The 18,324-nt window shown below is 45.7% G+C and overlaps 1 protein-coding gene across 3 annotated transcripts; it reads right to left on the bottom strand.

Annotated features, from left to right (window-relative positions):
• Positions 1-84: 84 nt before the first annotated feature.
• On the bottom strand, positions 85-18,318 carry HAGH (hydroxyacylglutathione hydrolase). Of its 3 annotated transcripts, none has more exons than XM_050967299.1 (9): positions 18,230-18,318; positions 11,560-11,741; positions 10,971-11,035; positions 9,541-9,658; positions 8,210-8,318; positions 7,320-7,423; positions 6,712-6,813; positions 5,744-5,823; positions 85-5,061 (listed from the first exon to the last, which is right to left on the bottom strand). In XM_050967299.1, exons 1-9 carry the CDS (start codon positions 18,306-18,308, stop codon positions 4,962-4,964), a joined length of 939 nt encoding a protein of 312 aa, XP_050823256.1. In that variant the 5' UTR covers positions 18,309-18,318; the 3' UTR covers positions 85-4,961. The 3 variants fall into 3 exon arrangements, with proteins under 3 accessions (XP_050823256.1, XP_050823259.1, XP_050823257.1); XM_050967302.1 differs by lacking the exon at positions 18,230-18,318 and adding an exon at positions 18,034-18,108; XM_050967300.1 differs by lacking the exon at positions 18,230-18,318 and adding an exon at positions 17,574-17,702.
• Positions 18,319-18,324: the final 6 nt, after the last annotated feature.

Genomic DNA, 18,324 nt, shown 5'->3' with positions numbered 1-18,324 from the left:
AATTAAATTGGAATGAATGTTTGTAAATATATTTTATATATAGCCTGGATAAACTTTGTATTACCCTAACAAAATTAATCAAATATTTATTCATATTAAAAGGATAATTTTCCTTATTCATGGTGTAAACAAAATGATATATCCTCTTGTTTTCCTGTGAGAACAGAGACAAAATAGCACTAATTTTCACAGAAATATCCTGGTTTCAGTGGTAGCTGGGTTAGTTGGTATCAGTAAAAACAAACGAGGAGTCCTTCTGGCACCTTAGAGACCAACAAGTATCCTGGTAAAACAACACAGGCTTTTGGCATATAATTTGTTGTGGTACAGATATATATAAATCTATAATTTTTTTTTACTGGTTTCAATAAAAACTTTCTGCTACTAATTTTAGTACCAATATTAGGTAATTCAGCATAACCCTTCATAAAAACAAAACAAATCAATTTATTGGAAAAATACAACCCATATACAATTTTCGATGGTTTGCTTATTACCTGGGTGTAATTCATATCAATATAACTAATAGTTGAGCTTTAAGCTTGTGGGTTATCCACATCCTATATCCTCTAAGAGTCTCATTGCGTATTCGGACCAGGAATGCCACAATTTAGATGCCCCATCATAGAAGAAAAATTTTCTGAGAACTCTTCTAGTAAATTGTATTATTTACTGTATTGTTTACTTCTTCTTTACTTATGTCCACAATTAGTTCAAAGAATTTGTCTAAAATTTCTGTTGTGATGTCAACATTAGAGAGGGCTGCTGAAAATGATCATTCCATTTTTACAACTTTGCCTTTGTATATATGCAAATATAAAGCTTTTGTGTTTATAAATTCAATGTCCTTCCTGTGAAAATAATAAATTCTTTTTTTTAATGTTATGGGGCCTCTTACACATGACACAGTTTAGGGCCTCAGAATGTTATAATCTGGCCCTGCCTGAGGTCCAGCAAAGCAGCTGTCTTGTAACAATCATGGTACTTTAAAGTGGATGAGTGGTTGTTTCTTTTAATTAGATTTTTAAAAATTGCTTCCTTTGCTACTATAATTAAACTGAGGGCTGATTATGAATTTTAAATTCATACATCTCTGTGTCTTCCTGTTTATTATAGCTGGTACAGAATTCTTGGACTTTTTGATGTCCTGATTGTGTATTAACCTCACTGCTGGGAAATAGCAAACAAAGGATAAGCCATATTGTGTGAGGGAGGGGTTAGATGCCAGCACTCCCAAATTCTAATCTCATTTATGCTAATGATTTACTGTGTGATTGAAGACAAGTCACCAACTGTTCCGGACCCAGTGCAGCCCTCATAAGCAGGTAGAATCTCCTTTGGATGCAGTGGAGATTGGACAATTTCCCCCAGGGCTGAGTTTAAGCCTCTATGCCTCCATTCCCCCTCTTCAGGATGCTGTAGATAACAGCTCTGCAGGGAGCAGTTTGCTGTTATGTAGTTTAATTTGTAAGTGGAGAGCCAGGGCAGACCAGAAAGAACATTTGACTAAGTGCATCTGCTCTGTTGCCAACCCTAAGTGTTCAAAAATCATGAGGCAGCCCCCACAAACCATGAACTATAGTTTGATTGTGGTCTGTCTTTTGCTTCACATCTGTTTAGTGTTGCTAACTTTCCCAACTATATTGAATAAGGTGGTTTGGGTCTTGCTTGGTAGCAGATGATGCAGAACTTCCAGCTTCTCTCCATCCCCCCAAACTGTAATTGTGTGTTCTCTCCTTCCTCCATGTTAAAGAGAGACTCTTCTTCTAACAGAAATGCCAAGACCAAAGGCTCAAAGGGCATAGTGTGTTTCAGGGCTGTCTTTTGATTTCCATTTTAAAGGAACAACCCTTAGTAATACATAAAATATTTACATTTTCATTCTTTCCCTTTAGATTACTGCCCCTAGTGATGCTCGGTTTACTCTTCTCTCCACTTTGCAGTAATAAAGCTCAAACTGTTTTTCTTTGTTAATTGAAAATGTACAGGTTTCAGAGACAGTTGGGAAATCTTTGTTTCAGAAACTGCAGTAATTAGACATTTATATGTCACTTTTTAGAGTGTGTAAAAGTCACTCATCCCTAAATTTAAGTCACGTCACTTTAAAATACTTTCATCATGTGACTGCACTGGATGGCAAGCAAAAAATTAACTCAAATTCAAGAGGAGACAAAGTCCACCATGCCCACATTACTTATCAGCTCATAAACAGAAGAGGAGGAACTAGATTCAGAGGCTTGAAATGACTCAGCATTACTGTTTCAGCTGTGAAGCATTTATTGAAAAACACACATTTAGTTGTTAACTGTGCAATCTGAAGAGAGACAGGAGGAGAATGTAATTAGGAGCCCAGTTTATTAAGAGATGAGTGTCAGAATTTTTCAAGTGTGTATTCTACCACTTTGTGCTCATATCATGTTCTCACCGGCAAGATGAAAACACCACACAGTCAACTCCTACAGAAACTGTCTCTGCAAGCTTCCCTCCCCTGAGGCCCTGCTCCTAAGGTACATGCATCTGTGGACATCAAACGTAAGCCTAAGGACACAGAACTTGCATTGTAACAGTGACAGGTGTTAGAAGGGAAAGTATTAATAGCAACATGTATCTTTGCTGCATTTGAGCAGCAACCACTGCAGAGTTAAAATAGAACTACAGTAGCCACACACTGAATAGTATTCACCCTCCCAGTGATCACATATCCAAATGTGGGCACTCTTACATGGCTTACGGCTCTTTAAAAAGGGGGGTGGGAAGAGGAGAGTGAAAGAGGTTTACAGTGGTATCCCGGGATGAAACCTAGACTCTGAGCACTTTACAAACCTATACACAATATTCCTAGCCCCCTGGAAGGCAGGACATCCATGCATTGTTTAACCATGCAGAAACTGAGGGACAGAGGTGGTCAGGGGCCTGTCAAAGGTCAGAAACAGACTCCGGCAAGGGGAGCCAGGACTCCTCTGCTCTAGCCACTTGGGGTGGGAGGGAAGTTACTTTTGAAAACTATCCTCCTTAAAGCACAGTTCTCTGAAGACTCTAGTGACACCAGCTCTGGCTCAGAGATGCAGCTATGGAAGTTGCTCCGAAGAGGACAGTACAGGCAGCCTGTGTTAATAGGCTGCTTTTGGCCATGTATTTAGAAAAAGCCTTTTTAATAAGGGGGCTGAAACGAACACTGATTCATGGCACAGGTGGCAAGGGAGCACTGACACCATGGCTAGCCCCCCCCCCCACCCATCAGCTCACCTGAAGCCTGTCTTCCAACATGGACACTGAAAACTCTGGGCAGCAGTTCTGTGACATGGCAAAATTCTGCATATTCTCTCCCCACCCCAGCAGTTACGGAGAGATCTGGAAGACCATTCTTTGCTCTGAAAGAGACCAAGTGGTCCTTTTTGTCCAGACTATCAAACCACAAGCAGCATGAAAACAAAGACCCAGAGAAGGGGTGGGAAAAAAAAAAAATCAGGCTTAATTCACCCCTCTGTGCCATGCAAGGTCTCTCCAGGGAGGCAGGGTTTACATGCTGTCGAGCCACTTTCATAAAATTATGCTCTGTTCACTAGGATTAACAGCATGTTTAAATGAGCACAGCGGTCTGGGAGTTCCCATTGTGTCTGTTTCAGGCTGGCTGCCCACTCCGATCATCTAGATGTGCCTGCCGTTCAAACCAGGGCAAGGAAAGGAAAGTTAAGTTGTGTTGGAAGACATCCTGGATCTGCCTAGAAACCAGACTTCAGTGCAGCTGAGCTACCAGGGCAAGCTTTGATTTCTTTACTACTGGAAGACTAGGAGGTTGCAGGAGCTAAGGAGTTAAATCAGGCAACTCTCGTTTCTGCTCCTTTTGAAGCAGGCCCTGAAGGGTAGCCACTGTTCCAAAATAGCTGGTACCTTGGTGATCTTGGGCACAACAGTAACCAGGACTCTTGAATCTTTTGGCTGGAGGGGTCAGTTAGGCTAATCCTGTTAGGTGAAAGTAGCATTTACAACATAAAGAAGCTATCCTGATGGTACAATGGTAGGAGAGGTTAGATCTATGGTCTAACGTAATATCTACTCAAACTTGTAGAACATGCATTTACGCACTAGACCAAGTTAGTTCTCTTTAGGATCATACTGGTCTATCAGCCGAGTCCCTACCTCAGGCTCAGTGTTGTTACAGGCACGATTCATAGTATACTTTGGAGGGGAGTTTGTGGGTACATGCAAGCTGCTTTTTAAGCCGTTAATACTCAGCTGTTCATACTTGAAGGGACAGTCTGAAAAACATGCTGTCTAGAAATTATTCATCTCTAAGATGCAGAAGAAAAGGGGTGGGTGGGTGGTCGGGGGGAACTAGTCTCTAATGCAAGCTTGGACAGTCTTATTTCTACAGCCAGATGCATCCATATACCAAGCAAGTTTGGCAGCATATTTAATTATTTAGACCCTTAATTGTTGGTGCCAAATTGAGTACTGCACTATGACGAATGAATGTAACAGATCTTAAAGTGACAGAATCAGAAAGGTTAATTTCATAAGTTGCAAAAGGATTCTTCTTTAGACAGACATTTGGTTACGTGCATTCCACAGTTTTGCTTTAATGGTAGAAGTCTCCTGACCCAATCCTGCAGTCCATATGCAGGCAGATCTCCTATAAAGCTAACTGAGTCTTCCCCCGGTAAGGGCTGAGCCCTCAAATGTGCCTTCCCCTCCCACCACCACATACTGAACCTGTGTAAGGATTCATGCAAAACCTCACTGCATCTGACAGTTTGAAAGCCAGGAATAAATATTCTTTAACATCTTATAAATATGCCATAGAACATCTCAACAAGAGCAAAGTGCTTTTTTCCCCACCCCCCCTTAAGACAGTTTAAAAAAAACCTAACTGTGAATGTGTCTCCACCACAACAGAACAATGAAACTTCTAGTTCCTAAAACATGATAAAACTGACAGGCAAGTGTTTCAGGCAAAGTACTCAGTCTTTTGGTACCCTGAAGTTATCCTTCTCTTTTCTGATGGCTCCCATTGTTCGAATTGGATCGGTTTCCCCAGCATGCTGCTGGACTGTCTTCTCTCTAGCAGAAGTAAAATAGAAAAGCCAAATTTTATTTCACTGCAATAAGACTGTGTATGACTCAGACCTGGTTTCACATTTGAGTTGCAATCACACAAACTTCTAGGCAGTATTTTTTGCAAAGTGTCTGCTCACAAGATACTTATCGACCCATGAAGATGGGAGGGCATGTCATTGTTTCTTTGGGCTGATCAGCATAATCCAGAACCGAGCCCTGTCATCGCATTCACAGCTATTTTAAGAACTGTTAAAGCTGCAGACATCAGCCAGAACAGATTGCAAGTGATAAAATCAACATGCTGAGAGGAGGTGCTTACATTTCCAGATTTGCACTTTAAAATATACAGCATGAATGAGGAACATATCACTCAGCAAAGAAACGGATCTTCACTAGAGTCAAATTTTATAGCATTCTTATACTTAGCCAATCATTACACCTTAATCTGTTGGCATAAATCTCTCCCATGATAAATAGCTAAGCATGTGAGAAGTAATGTCACAGAATCACAAGCTCTCTTGTGCCCCAAAATTGTTTTAAGTGACACCTGTCTCTATCTAAACTGAAATTTGCTGATGAAAGGCAGACTAACACGCTTCGATTGTTGCTTTCTTTAGAGGTCATGGCCCCCCCATTTCCTTATAACCCAGGATAATATGTGGATCAGCCATTCATACACAGATACCTCACTCGCATGAAGGGGTTGTAAGTAAACTCTTCTGCAATAGTAGACGGGATAGTTGGTTCACCACTGTCATATTTTGCCTGTAAAAAAGGGAAGGATTTCTATTTTTATGATGGGTACAGATGTTAAAAGCAATCATGTGCAGTATCATTCAGAAAAGCTAAGACTGTGTTTGTATTGCATCTAGCTGCTCTGAATGCCGCAATGATACAGGCTATCTACAGGCCAGATTGTTCTCACCAGAGGAAAAATGGCATAATCCTCCCCCAAATGGACACATATGTACAACATTCAAAAAGATCGAGGACACAGTCAGATGCTGAGCAGCCCCATTCATAACCCCTCTAGAAGCAGGACTGGGACTGGGAAGGACAGAGGGAAGCCAGACATAGGGGCCAGTGCTGGCTCAGAGGGTCTGCAGCTGTCTGGAACCACCCTTTGGCATTGCTCTCCCCCTGCTCCCACCAGCAAGCCTACAGCTATAGCCTCTTTGGGATAAAGACAGTGTGCGAACTCCGCCCATCTGCCTCGCTACCACTGCTAGCCCCAAACCCCTTCGCGCTGCTGGGTTTAACCAAACCCAGAACATTACCTGCCTCAGCCTCCTGATCCCTGTCATTACCCTCACCCCACCCCTGCCCTCCACTTGTCTCAGCATTCTTGTCCCTCCCACACTCACTCTCCTCCTAGCACCACGGCTTCACCCACAAACCCTGCACGACTTTGATGGAGAAATACAGGTCACCTCTGTCACATCACACTGGTGCTGTTGCCCTCCTTCTCCCTCTTATTTGTTACACTCACTGGTTGCATCTTGTCCCACACTTGACTAAGCACTGAGGCAGCGGCCAGATCTACTTGTGTTTGTATAATGCCTCTCTCCGATCCCAAAAGAGGCTTTGGGCTGCTACCCCACTATAAAAATAATTGTAATAAACCACTAAGCCTAATGCCAAGATTCCACTTACCTTAGCCCAGGCTAGTTTTTGTTGGATGGCAGTGTTATTGGGTTCAACGTGACGGGCAAATTTTAGGTTGTTGATAGTGTATTCGTGACCACAGTAAACTCTCTAAGAGAAGGGGGAGAGGGAAGGGGAAAAACCCAACATTACACTCACACCACTTAACATCCCAGGATCTCAAAGCACCATTACAGAAGTTAAGGCTGCAAACCTGGCTCCAGTGGAGTTAATGGCAAGGGCTCATAATCCTCTAGGACATGGATATATATTATAGCCACCTTACAGCAGCACAGGGCAAATGGGGAAGAGACCTGCCTGCCTGATGTCACATGGCAGAGCTGGGAAGAGAACACAGGAGTCTGGCTCCCAAGTCCTCTGCTCTAGCCTGCACTCCCTCTTTATGAGCAGAAGAGGGATCAGTGGACTTGTGCTCCCTTCTCCATGGACCCCGGGCTGTTCTACATGCCAGACAGTCCCTGGCTATAGCCCTCGTTCATTCTGAAGGATCGCGTCCCCCATTTTGAACAACATGGTATTCAGAAGGTAGTTTTCTTCTTAAGTCTGTAATAGGTTCAGCTTGGTTACTGTGCTAACATGAGATGCAGGATCGATACCGTTTCAGGGTCCAGGCGGCCTAAAATCTCTATCAGTGCTTTGTACATTTCCTCTGGGGTTCCCTCGAAGAATTTCCCACAGCCAGCCACGAACAGCGTGTCACCTGGGAGAGAGGACAGGACAGTGTCACGACCAGACCACACACTGGAGCAGACAATCCCAGAAAAAAAAAAAAAAATTGGTACTGTGGCTGGTCATAGCCATTACAGGCAAGCTTCCCACACCCAGTTTTAGCACTGTAACCAAGAGATGTGGCTAGAAGGCCACGCTAGAGATCCAGTGGGCATTGGTCTGTAAAGAGATACGTGATGGTGCCTAACTCTTGGTTGTTTGGGTATGTTGCTGACAGCCTATTAAGGAGCAAGTACATGTGTTCAAGTTCATAGCATCAGAGCTACTTCACTCAAGGGAGGATCACCCCCAGGCTTCCAGAGACAACGAGTTAAAGCATTACCCAGTAGCATACTCATCCACCTAGCCTCCCCCAGTTAACTACACAACTAACAAAGTGGTAAGAAAACACAGGAAAGCAAACATGGAATTTTATTAGCAATCGCTAATTTGGCCCAAGCCTCGCTAGCAGGACAAGTTTAGGGAGATTCCCATTTAGTGAGCTGGGGGCAGGGGGAGGGCACATGGATCAGTGTTCATGTTGTACTCCTCATCAGCACCCGGCCCGGGCAAGCTCGTGATCCAACCAGTGGACCAAATTCGATGATTAATCCTGGCCATGTGCCACCTGAGGCACATTGCACATATGCTAAGAAGTGAGCTGTGACTGTAACAAGGAAAGACCTAAACGTGGATAATCAGGAGAACATAAGCGGAGGAAAGCCCTGAATTTCTCAGCAACACAGATCAGAGGCAAAAAAACCACCCAACTCCTCACCTGTAAAGACGGCAGGAGACTCAGAACTATTTGGTTTAGTCACATAATAACAGATGTGTCCAGAAGTGTGACATGGCGTATAGAGGCATTTCACATGAAGAGATCCCACCTGAGGAGAAAGCCAAAGATTGAAGTTAGGCCACCGTGAACTGGTGGCAAGGGAGATTAACTCAATGCTTTTCTAGTTGTATGATTCAGGATGGCACAGTAATTCTGCAGGCAAGTTCTCAGAGCTGCAGAGTAAAATCTCACATCAGGTTGCCACAGGAGTTCAGCACTGTAAGGAGAGGGGAGCTTACCAGAGAACTGAGTGTATTACTTAAAAGCAGGTACTGAGTCATGCATCCAACAAAGTGCGTATTCACCCATGAAAGCTCATGCTCCAAAACATCTGTTAGTCTATAAGGTGCCACAAGACACTTTGCTGCTTTTAAAAGCAGGTACTGAGTCACTCATTTACATGCAGGGTGACTCAGCCCTTGGCATGAATGAGGCCAAGCCAAGAGTAAACAGATTCAGAAACATACAAAACCCAAACAAGTTAATCAAGTGTAAACAGCTACTTCCAGATGCTGTGTTAAAGGGAAGTGGGCTATACCCAGAGAGACATAGTAAAATAGCCTGCTCACCAGGCTACGGAGCCATTTATTACAGACATGAGTTAAAATTTAGTGCCACTTCCCCCCTCCCCCCACCACACACACACTTGCCAGTGTCTCCTTGTGCTTCCTTTTTATACATCCCTACATGTATATTTCTGGGACAAGCAGAATTCCTGTGCATCAGCAACACTGCAGCATGTTTTACTGCACAGGCTCCAAACATAGCTGGCAGATACCTCCACTGCAGTTAAACAGAAGCTTCGTTTGTATAGCTTAGGGAGAGCACTCACTTCCTCGGGCCCAGTACTGCAGTCCAGCCAGAGCAAAGAGGAGAGAGTCTTCACTCTGTGTCTGCTGACCTGCAGCAGCTCATTTTTAAACCTTGATCTTAGATACTTACCTGGCCTCCATCACCATAGTGTCTAAGCACCTCACAATCTTTAACTGCATTTATGGTCACTGATTCATGGTCACCAGCTCCTCCCTGAGGCTATGCCCCTAACACCCGTGTGAGGCAGGACAGTGGTATTATCCCCACTGTACAGCTGGAGAACAAAGGCAGGGACTTGTCCAAGGTCACACAGGGACTCTCTGGCAGAGCAGGGAACTGAACAGGTTATGACCGATGAACCCTCTAGTGGCTGTCTATGTAGAGACCTATGCCACCTGTCCAGCTCTAGACAGGCTTCTCAAGTGAAAGGCACATTCCAGATTTGTTATTTTTTTTACCTGAAATGATGTAGAGTGAGACACTTTCTGTGTCAAGGCTCCCACTCGGTTGTCTCCCCCATACACTCTTAACCCAGACTCCATCTTCACAAGCTTCTCGTTACCCCCGGCATGGTCCCTAGAAGATCAAAAGGTCACATTTTGGGAGGCCACAAGATGCATTTCTTACAACTCTGGTCCTCCTCTGTCTACACTGCAAAGTCTGGCTAGTCACCGGGCATTGAATTTTGCCACCTTTTGTAGTATAAGCAGCTACTTTTTTCTGTTTCCCTGAACTTCCCCTCCACACACACAGTTTCAGAAGATTCATGGTCACCAGCTCCTCCCTGAGGCTATGCCCCATCAAAGCTATTGCTTGACTTCATTGTTCAACTATGTTTTAAGAGGAAGACGGGTCAATTTCTGCTGTGGGTTTCCCCACTGCACCTGCGCTGAAGTCAATGGGGTATGTGCTCATTACAAGAAAAAAAAAAAAGGGCGGGGGGGACAAAAGCCAAGCCACATCACTGACAAGACGTGATGGTTTTCAGGGGAGCTGGAGGAAGATTACAGATCTCAATTTACAATGTATCAGCTTTTTCTAGTCTTCTGCATGAGATTTTAGAATTGGATACGGTCTTTTCTGCAGAGCAAGAAGAGGGGCTAATGAGTCACAAGCCCACATCCTTAGAGGTATTTAGGCACTTAAGTGCCACTGAAATCAATGGAAGATAGGTGCCTAAATACTGCAGTGGATCTGTGCTTTGGACACTGTTGTGATGGGTGCTATACAAGTACACAGCTAGGTCAGTTAAACAGAAGCCCTTGTGTGAGTCATTCTATTTTATTGCTATGAGAAAGCTGGTAGTGTCACCAGCTCAGTTCAATAGGCTAAGCTTGTATTAAAAGTGCTTCCTTAGAGCTTTCATTCCCACCAAACTTTAAATTAGACAGATTTACATAACACTCATCTGAACAAGATGCCAAGCGAGATGAAGCCAGGGCAACTGTCAAACCGGTTTCCTCATTCCACTTTCCCTTGGGCTTGATTCGGCTCTCAGTTATGCACACGCAGCATCCAGCAGTGATAAATGTATGCACGTACCCAAAGACCAAACTCTGCCTCCAGTAATCTGCTTTGTTGAGGTCAGTCCTCCTGTCTCTGGATTGGATTCCAAGCCCAGTGAAGCCAGTGGGAAGATTGCCATTGACTTCAGTGGCTCTGGATCAGGCCCATTAAGCCTAACAGGGAACCGACTGGTAAAGGCGCCTGAGAGATGGCAAGTACATTTCCACTGCGCCCTGGCTCCTCTGAGCAGGAACTCAAAAGGTGGGGACCAATATTATCTGGAAGAACCACCCTTGAATTGTGCTTTGGATGAACAGCTGCCTCCAGAGACAATTCTGCCCTAAGGAAAACAGATTAGGACATCGTAGAACATGAGTGTTACCAATGGTGATGGGTGGTTAGAACCGTAGTCAGCTTCACGCCATGCTTTCTGACCACTTCCACAACCTACAAATAGAGCATCATCGAAACATTAGAATTCACATAACCTGGTGGAAGCATGGCCTTGACCATGAGTAGGGGCTTTTCTGTGCCTCAGTTATGGTTTGTAAGGAACTGAGCCAGAACCTGCATCCCAGAACTTGGGCAAGGCTCCCATTAACTTTGCTGGGAATGATGTTGATTGCAGATCAGGTCAGTAGGGCTTGCCAGACTGGATTAGTCCAATGTCCCAGCTGCGGCAAATACTTGTTACTACATAGGAAGCCAAGAAAAGCCTCCCTACTGCACCCAGGGCAGATAAAGGGGGAAAAATATCCTTCCCGGTCACGTCTCAAAACAAACACAATTTGTTTACCCTTATCCAGCAGCTGTATGGACCAGTAATCATGACATTGTCCAGCCTTTTTACCCCTAACCCAGAGCAAGGCTCATGGTTAATCATTTCCTGCATTTAAATGCAGGGTTAGCTTAGGCAGCAGCAAGCCAAACCCAGCTCCCCTTTCACCAGGCAAAGCACTCTGGAGCGTTACCTTCTGGGGTTGCACAGGGTCAACAATCGCTGCCTCTTTGGTTTCCTCATCGATGATGAGATACATGTAGTTGTCCGTGAGGGCCGGAAGCAGCTCCACCTTCATGTTGGTCTGTGTGACTAGCTTAGACTCTCTCAGATCAGAGTTGGTGTGAAGGAAGCCAGCTCCTGGCCGTGTTGCACCTGGAGATGCAGAGAATATTTAAAAACAAGGTTGGTGCAGCAGCAAAACTGGTGGGGAGGAAGAGTACAGGTGATCCTGTGGCCCTGAACTCCAAGGCTCTGAAGGGCCCCAGAGAAAAGCAGCATGTGGCTTAATGCTGTCTCCCGCTGGAGCTGATATGGGCTGCCACATCCAGGAGGAAAATCAAGGGTACAGGAGGGGTGAATTCTCCCAGGCAGGATGCCACCTGCCACAACGAGGAGTCAAACCGCTATCACCCGGCAGTATGGCCCTGCTTCCCCAGCAACACCCAGGAGAAAACCTGGAAAATCACCACAGAGATGAGAGATAGGTTCATTGCTGACTGTAAGCGCCGTGGGGTGGGGCCTATGTGCATAAGCAAAGTTACACAAGGTCTACGTGATTGCAGGATTGAACCTAATTTGAGACCTGACAGAGGGGTAACAGAGCAGGCAGAGGGGGGTGGAGAAGGGCAGACAGCTGTCACAGCAGAAGGACTATGGTGTTATCAGCAAAGGCCAGTGTACGGCACACTGGAGCCAAAATAAAGATGTTTTAGAGCCATGTTTCTCAACAGCCAGTCTGGAGACCAGTGCCGGTCCCGGAGATCTCCCCGGCACAGCTTAAAAAGGCAGCATGCCACTCCCTGGTATCAGAAAGGTTGAGAAATGCTGTTTTAGAGCATAGACAGACACCTTTGGCTCATTCCTTGTAGGCACCATAGCAGCAACGTAGGGCAATGGGGGAGAGAATGCAGGAAAACGCTGGTCTCTCGTCGGCATACAAGTTATTAGCCAACATATGCTCTGGAGGAAAGGTTTGAGTTAGTGAGCCACAGCCACTCAGGTGTGACAAAAACGAGGTGTTCTGCTGTTCGCTTTGGGTGAAGCGTTTAAGCAGATCCAGAACATTTCCCACAAAAACAGCCCAAAGTAAAAAAGAAGCTGGCTTAACTCCACATGGAATCAGTATCTAAGAGAAGAGCTAACGGGCAAAAGGATCAGCCATTTAAATGGCGGGGATGAGCAAGAGATGATAGCCCACCTGGCCTCCTCTTTCTTGAGCCTCTAGTCACCTACTCACCAATTTCAGGGCTCCTATGTGTAGGTATTAAATAAAGACACTCCATTCAGGAGGATTACTGTAGCCTGTAAAATCCTGCTCAGTGTAAGCCAGTTGTTCAGGATGAAATTCACCTCTATGGAGAGGGCCAGCACAACATTAGCATTACAGAATCACTGAGAGATGCAAGACCAGGGCCCCACTGTGCTGGGTGCAGTACAGACACACGCAGTTAGAGACAGTCCCTGCCCCAAGGTACATACATTATAAACTGACACGGTGGCAGCCCAGAGAGGGGAAATGACTTGCCCAGAGAGGGGAGGTCACACAGCAGCTCAGTGACACAGGTAGGAATAAAACCCAGTGCTGCTTCCCCACAGTATGGCTTGTGCTGGCTTCTGTCTGTGGGATAGTTTCACCCACCACAGATGAGAATAGGAAAGAAGAAATATCTAAGTTTCTGGAAGAGGTTTCCAAACAGGCTTTGGGATGCACAGTACATAGGCATCGCAACAGTGGAGACACGCCAGACCTAGAGCTACAATCCAGCTTCATCAGTGTTATGAGCATTTGGCACATGGAAAAGCCTTTAAGCCACAACCTTTCACACACACACACACACCCCTAGAAGTGCAGGAGAAATTAGGACTTTGGAGACACAATGCACCAACAGGAAGTGCAGGGAAACAGACTCCCTATGACACTTCACAGCCAGCTCTTACAAGATGAGTTCAATGAAAGACCTTGTCTCCCCTCATTTGTTCCTTCCCCCAAGAATCTTCCACCCACTCCATATCCTCTTTCCTCCAATGGCTTGGAAGCCTCTAAAGGGAAGAGGCAGGACAATGCAGTACTTCAGCAGAGACTAACAGCAGCTACAAGCATCAACAGGGATTTTAAGCAACAAGAAACAGCTTCAGCGACGGAGCAGTTCTACTGATCCACTATGTTGCTTGGAGCTCTATTAACACAATCCTCCTTAAGTAGGTCACTGAGTCTCAAGAAGGACCAGTCCCCCACTCTGTTAGCATGACAAAAACTGAAGCCAAATTGAAGTTCCTTATGGCAACTGCTGACCTATTTAGTCCAAAGTGTCTCTCATCCTGCTGACAGCAGCAGCTCTTTGGCTAAGCAGCAGAACCCATTTCTGTCCCAACCCAGAGAGACTTTTCAGGCAGTTTCTCCCTTGCAGAGCTGCCAACTGTTGTAATTTTATCACTAGCTGGCATTTTTCTTAAAGCCCCAGCTCCTGGAGGTAGGGGATTGTGTGAGAATCTCAGCCTGCATTTTTAAACTAGGATTCTAGCTCCCACATTGCAGGCAAAAACCTGATGACCTACATGCACCCTAAAGGCTCAGAACTCAGAAGCCAAATAAAAAGATCCCCCAAATATTTAGCTTTTAAAAAAAAAAAAAAAGTCTCATGGTTTTCTGAGGCCTGACACGATTTTTGTCTGTTTGCAATTGGCAATGTTGTGCTTGCCAAGATGAAATGCCCTTCTCTCCCTCTCTCACGATGTAGAGTCTGCCCATGGCTATATCAAATGTCCAGATGAATGTACTTTCACTCTGATCTAGCTTCTGACGAAGCCAGTGGGTAGAACTGCCCTAGCAAGGGCGGAACCTGCTCTCCCGAGCAAACAGCCTCATATGGGAATTCAGCCGTCCATCTGCCCAGAACAGAAACAGCTGTCCTAATGCCAGCGAGAACTGACGCACAGCAAAGGAGACAACCGTGTTGCTTTGAAATGTGCTGACACAAGGGGCTGGTGTTTCATTTTACTCTCAGGACTCCAGCCTAGTGTTTTCTGAGATTTGGCAAATCATAATTTTCCTGGAGTGCCATAGGCACAGCTGGAAACAGAAACTGCAATCAAGGCAGCTTCTGAACAAGCCTCTCAGACAGCTCAGTAATGTCCATGTTTGAGGAGAGACCTTGTAGTCTTGTTATAGCTTATAAAAAACAAGTCCTGTAGAACTTTAGACTATATGTTAAATCTACTGCAGAGCTTCACTTTGCAACCATCAGAATCTCTGCAACCATCTCAGTACTGGCAAGTGTAATAACCTGTTGGAAAACTTATGAGGCAGACAGTTGTTGCTGTAGGTCCTCTTTGGCTTATTTATCTGACCCAGAGTCCTCCCCTCCACATCTCCGTCATATTAAATTAGAGCTGTAAGATTAGCAAAGGAAGAGAGGGCAAGAATCTAAAATGCAATACTGCAAAGCAAATCCAACTCAGAAGCATAATAGAGCATACACGTCAAAGGTATTTGACACAGAAGACACTTTAGCATCCATACCTGCCAACTGGTGTTATGGAGCAGGGAAATCCCTTTTATAAAATAAGTATCATTCCTTGGCAGGAGAAATACCAAAAACAAACCAGTCCTTCTCCCCTGCCACAAATCTGATGTACTTCAATAGGTAAAACCATTTCCTCATCTCACCCAACTCCCTTTATAGTTAAATTAGGCTCTGACCCTGCAAACACTTACGCACATGCTTAAATTTTAAGCAAGGAAATAGTCCCACTGACTTAAAGCTAACCATACTAATATTTGCACGATCTGGGCCCAAGTTATTGACCAGATCCTTGAGAGACGGTTTTCATTCAAATACTTGCCCTTAAAATACCAAAGTGCGGTTGGAAAAACAAACAACCCCCTCCCCCCACAACAATAAAAGTGTGCACATACTTTGAAAGGCCCTCCAAATTTCCAACTGTATCACGGACCTAGTTTTCAGAGCTGTTCTCATCTGGCCGACAGGTGTATAATTTCTTATCTGTGCACATCAAAATGCTATCAGAACTAGTTCTATTTAAGATGTCATTTAGCCTCATAACATTGCATAACTGCTCTCACTATCCAGTACCACACGACAGCATTCATTTCAATGTCACTACATCAGCCTTAATAAAGTGGGCCCTAAAATATTAAGGCCTAATGGTTTTATTTTCATACTGTTCCTTAATATGTTATCATACTTGGGGTCTGATCCAAAGCCCATTGACATCAATAGAAAGATTTCCATTGACTTCAGTGGGTTTGAGATCAAGTTCTTTGGTCATATCTTCTGGGACCACTCTTCAGTGTGCAAGTGTGATTCTGCTCTTGAAGAAGGGCATGTTTGCAGATAGGAAACTGTTCCCATTATCCAGCATATGGATGTATGCTGAGGACACAAAGAAGGAAAGAAGCAGAGTTTAATGCAAGATTTCTGTATTAGAGGTGTTATGAATCCATTCCTTCTACACTATTAGGGATCAGATAGGAAATCTATATTTATATTCTGAATCTGGTACCTGCATGTTTTGTGTTCTGCATTCACTGTTTCTTCTCCAGGTAGAATGGACTACAACAAACCACTTCTTATATCAGTTGTGATACTTTCTCTTTTTGGTCATACTGCTTGCATGGTTCTCAGAATTGCAATATGATTTATGCTTTTGTTTGTCTTGCTACCACCGGAAAGTGATTAATGCAATGTGCATAGTACCTCCCAGAAATACATCTGAGAAGGGCCAGTCACATAATTACCCTAACACTACTTAGCAGTTATGTAAAGCTTTACATGTTCAAAGCACTATACAAAAACATTCAAGTTCCGCCAAACTGTGGAGCCCCTAATGAGCCAAAGGAATGACAGAGTTGCTATAAAATACTGTACACTTTTCAAGTTTGACAGCAAATGTAGTCAAGAACAGATGGTTTAGGGTCATTCCTACAACTGGACCCATGTTAAAATTCTCTGCTGCTTACTTCACTGGGACTCGGGGTGATAAATTCACATTTAAATCAGAGTTTCAAAGAAGTTCTGTCACTGATTAAGTTTGTTATTGTTTCTAAAAGTTACTAATACAACCCCTCACCCACAAAATATTTTTAGTTTATCAATAAAAGCAGCCAGGGCTGGGTTTTCCAAATATTCTACTGGAGCATTTCCCACCCAATCATCCAGGCACAGGAAGGCCAGAAAGGAAACAGACAACAAGAAAAAAGGAAATGTCACCTAAGTGCAGCCAATCTATGGAGTGAACTATCCCCAAAAAATCCCTCAAGCCCTACATGCCGAAACAACAACATTCAAGCTGTAAGCTCCCGAGGTGTCATAACCAGGGTTAGAGCCCAACAGGAAGGGAAGCGCCTGGGGCTCTGATTTTTTAACCTGATGGTCCATTTTTAACTAGGGGATGGTTTTCCCCACATTGTCCTTGATCAGTACAGGGGGGAGCCCCATTAGTCTGTATCCACAAAAACAACAAGGGGTCCGGTGGCACCTTAAAGACTAACAGATTTATTTGATCATAAGCTTTCCGTTTTAACCCACGAAAGCCTATGCCCAAATAAATCTGATAGTCTTTAAGGTGCCACCCGACTCCTGGTTGTCCTTGTTCAGCCGCCTGCAAGGTTATTTCAAGCCCAGCCCTGAAATTATTACAACGGCCCAGCCAGAGGCAGACACACCCTGGCCCAGATCAACTAGGCAGGGCTGGTGCAGCCCCAAAAGGGCTCTCTCCTGCGGCCCGGAGCAGACACACAGCGGGGGGAGGCATCCCCCCCCCCCGGCTCTCTGCCCCCTTGCAGGCTCGCTCATTTCCTTCCCCAGCTGGCGGGGGAACTATTGCAGCGGCAATAATGCAACGCGCTGGGCACGGCCAGGGTATCCCCGGGGGCGAGCCCCGCAGCGGAGCCCATTCCGGCAGGTGGTGCCTGCAAAGAGCCTCCCGGGCCGCCTGCAAGGAGCGCCCAGCGCCGCCACGTACCCGCTCGGAGCCCCGCCGCAGCTCCCAGGAAAGCCAACACGCCGCCGAGCCTCCGCCTGCTCCCGCAGACCATGGTCCAGGGCGGCGGGGCTGCATCAGAGCCAGCCCCAGCCTCAGCCCCTTTTCCTTTCCTCCCTGACCCCCGCCAGCCAATCGCGGCGCCGCTCGCAGGACCAGCCCTCCCCAGCTGGGGGGCGAGCCCGGGACTCCGGCGTGCAAGGCAGGCCGCCCGCAGGGCTGGAGTCACCGCTGGCCTCCTGTCTCCTGCGGTCGGGTCTGCGCCGCGCCATGCCCCGGCGCTTGCAAAGTCCCCCCGATTGCACCGACCCCTGCCCCGGCGCTTGCAGGGTGCCCCCGATTGCACCGACCCCTGCCCCGGCGCTTGCGGAGTCCCCCCGATTGCACCGACCCCTGCCCCGGCGCTTGCGGAGTCGCCCCGATTGCACCGACCCCTGCACACCAAGCGATCAGAGAGGCGGCTCGCTCCTTAAGCAGTTCCCTGTCCTCCTATGTAACATCCTTGCACGCCCGCTGATTGCATCAGGGACGCTGCACCATTGGCGGGGTGACCCACCCGGTGCATTTTAATGGAGTGCACCGACCCGGCAGCAGCCGAAGGACGGGGGGAGAGGCTTCGCCTGCTCGTTTCCACTCACGTCTCCTGGGATTTTTTGTTTGTTTGTTTGTTTGTTTTGGTCTCGTCTCCACTTTGTTCACATTTCTGCTTATTTGCATTAGGGACGAGGTGCCA

This window comes from Gopherus flavomarginatus, chromosome 9 (genome assembly GCF_025201925.1).
Source record: "Gopherus flavomarginatus isolate rGopFla2 chromosome 9, rGopFla2.mat.asm, whole genome shotgun sequence".
NCBI classification, from domain to species: domain Eukaryota; kingdom Metazoa; phylum Chordata; order Testudines; family Testudinidae; genus Gopherus; species Gopherus flavomarginatus.
Note: the sequence above shows the minus strand (reverse complement) of the source record. Positions and strands in the feature narration are given on the sequence as shown.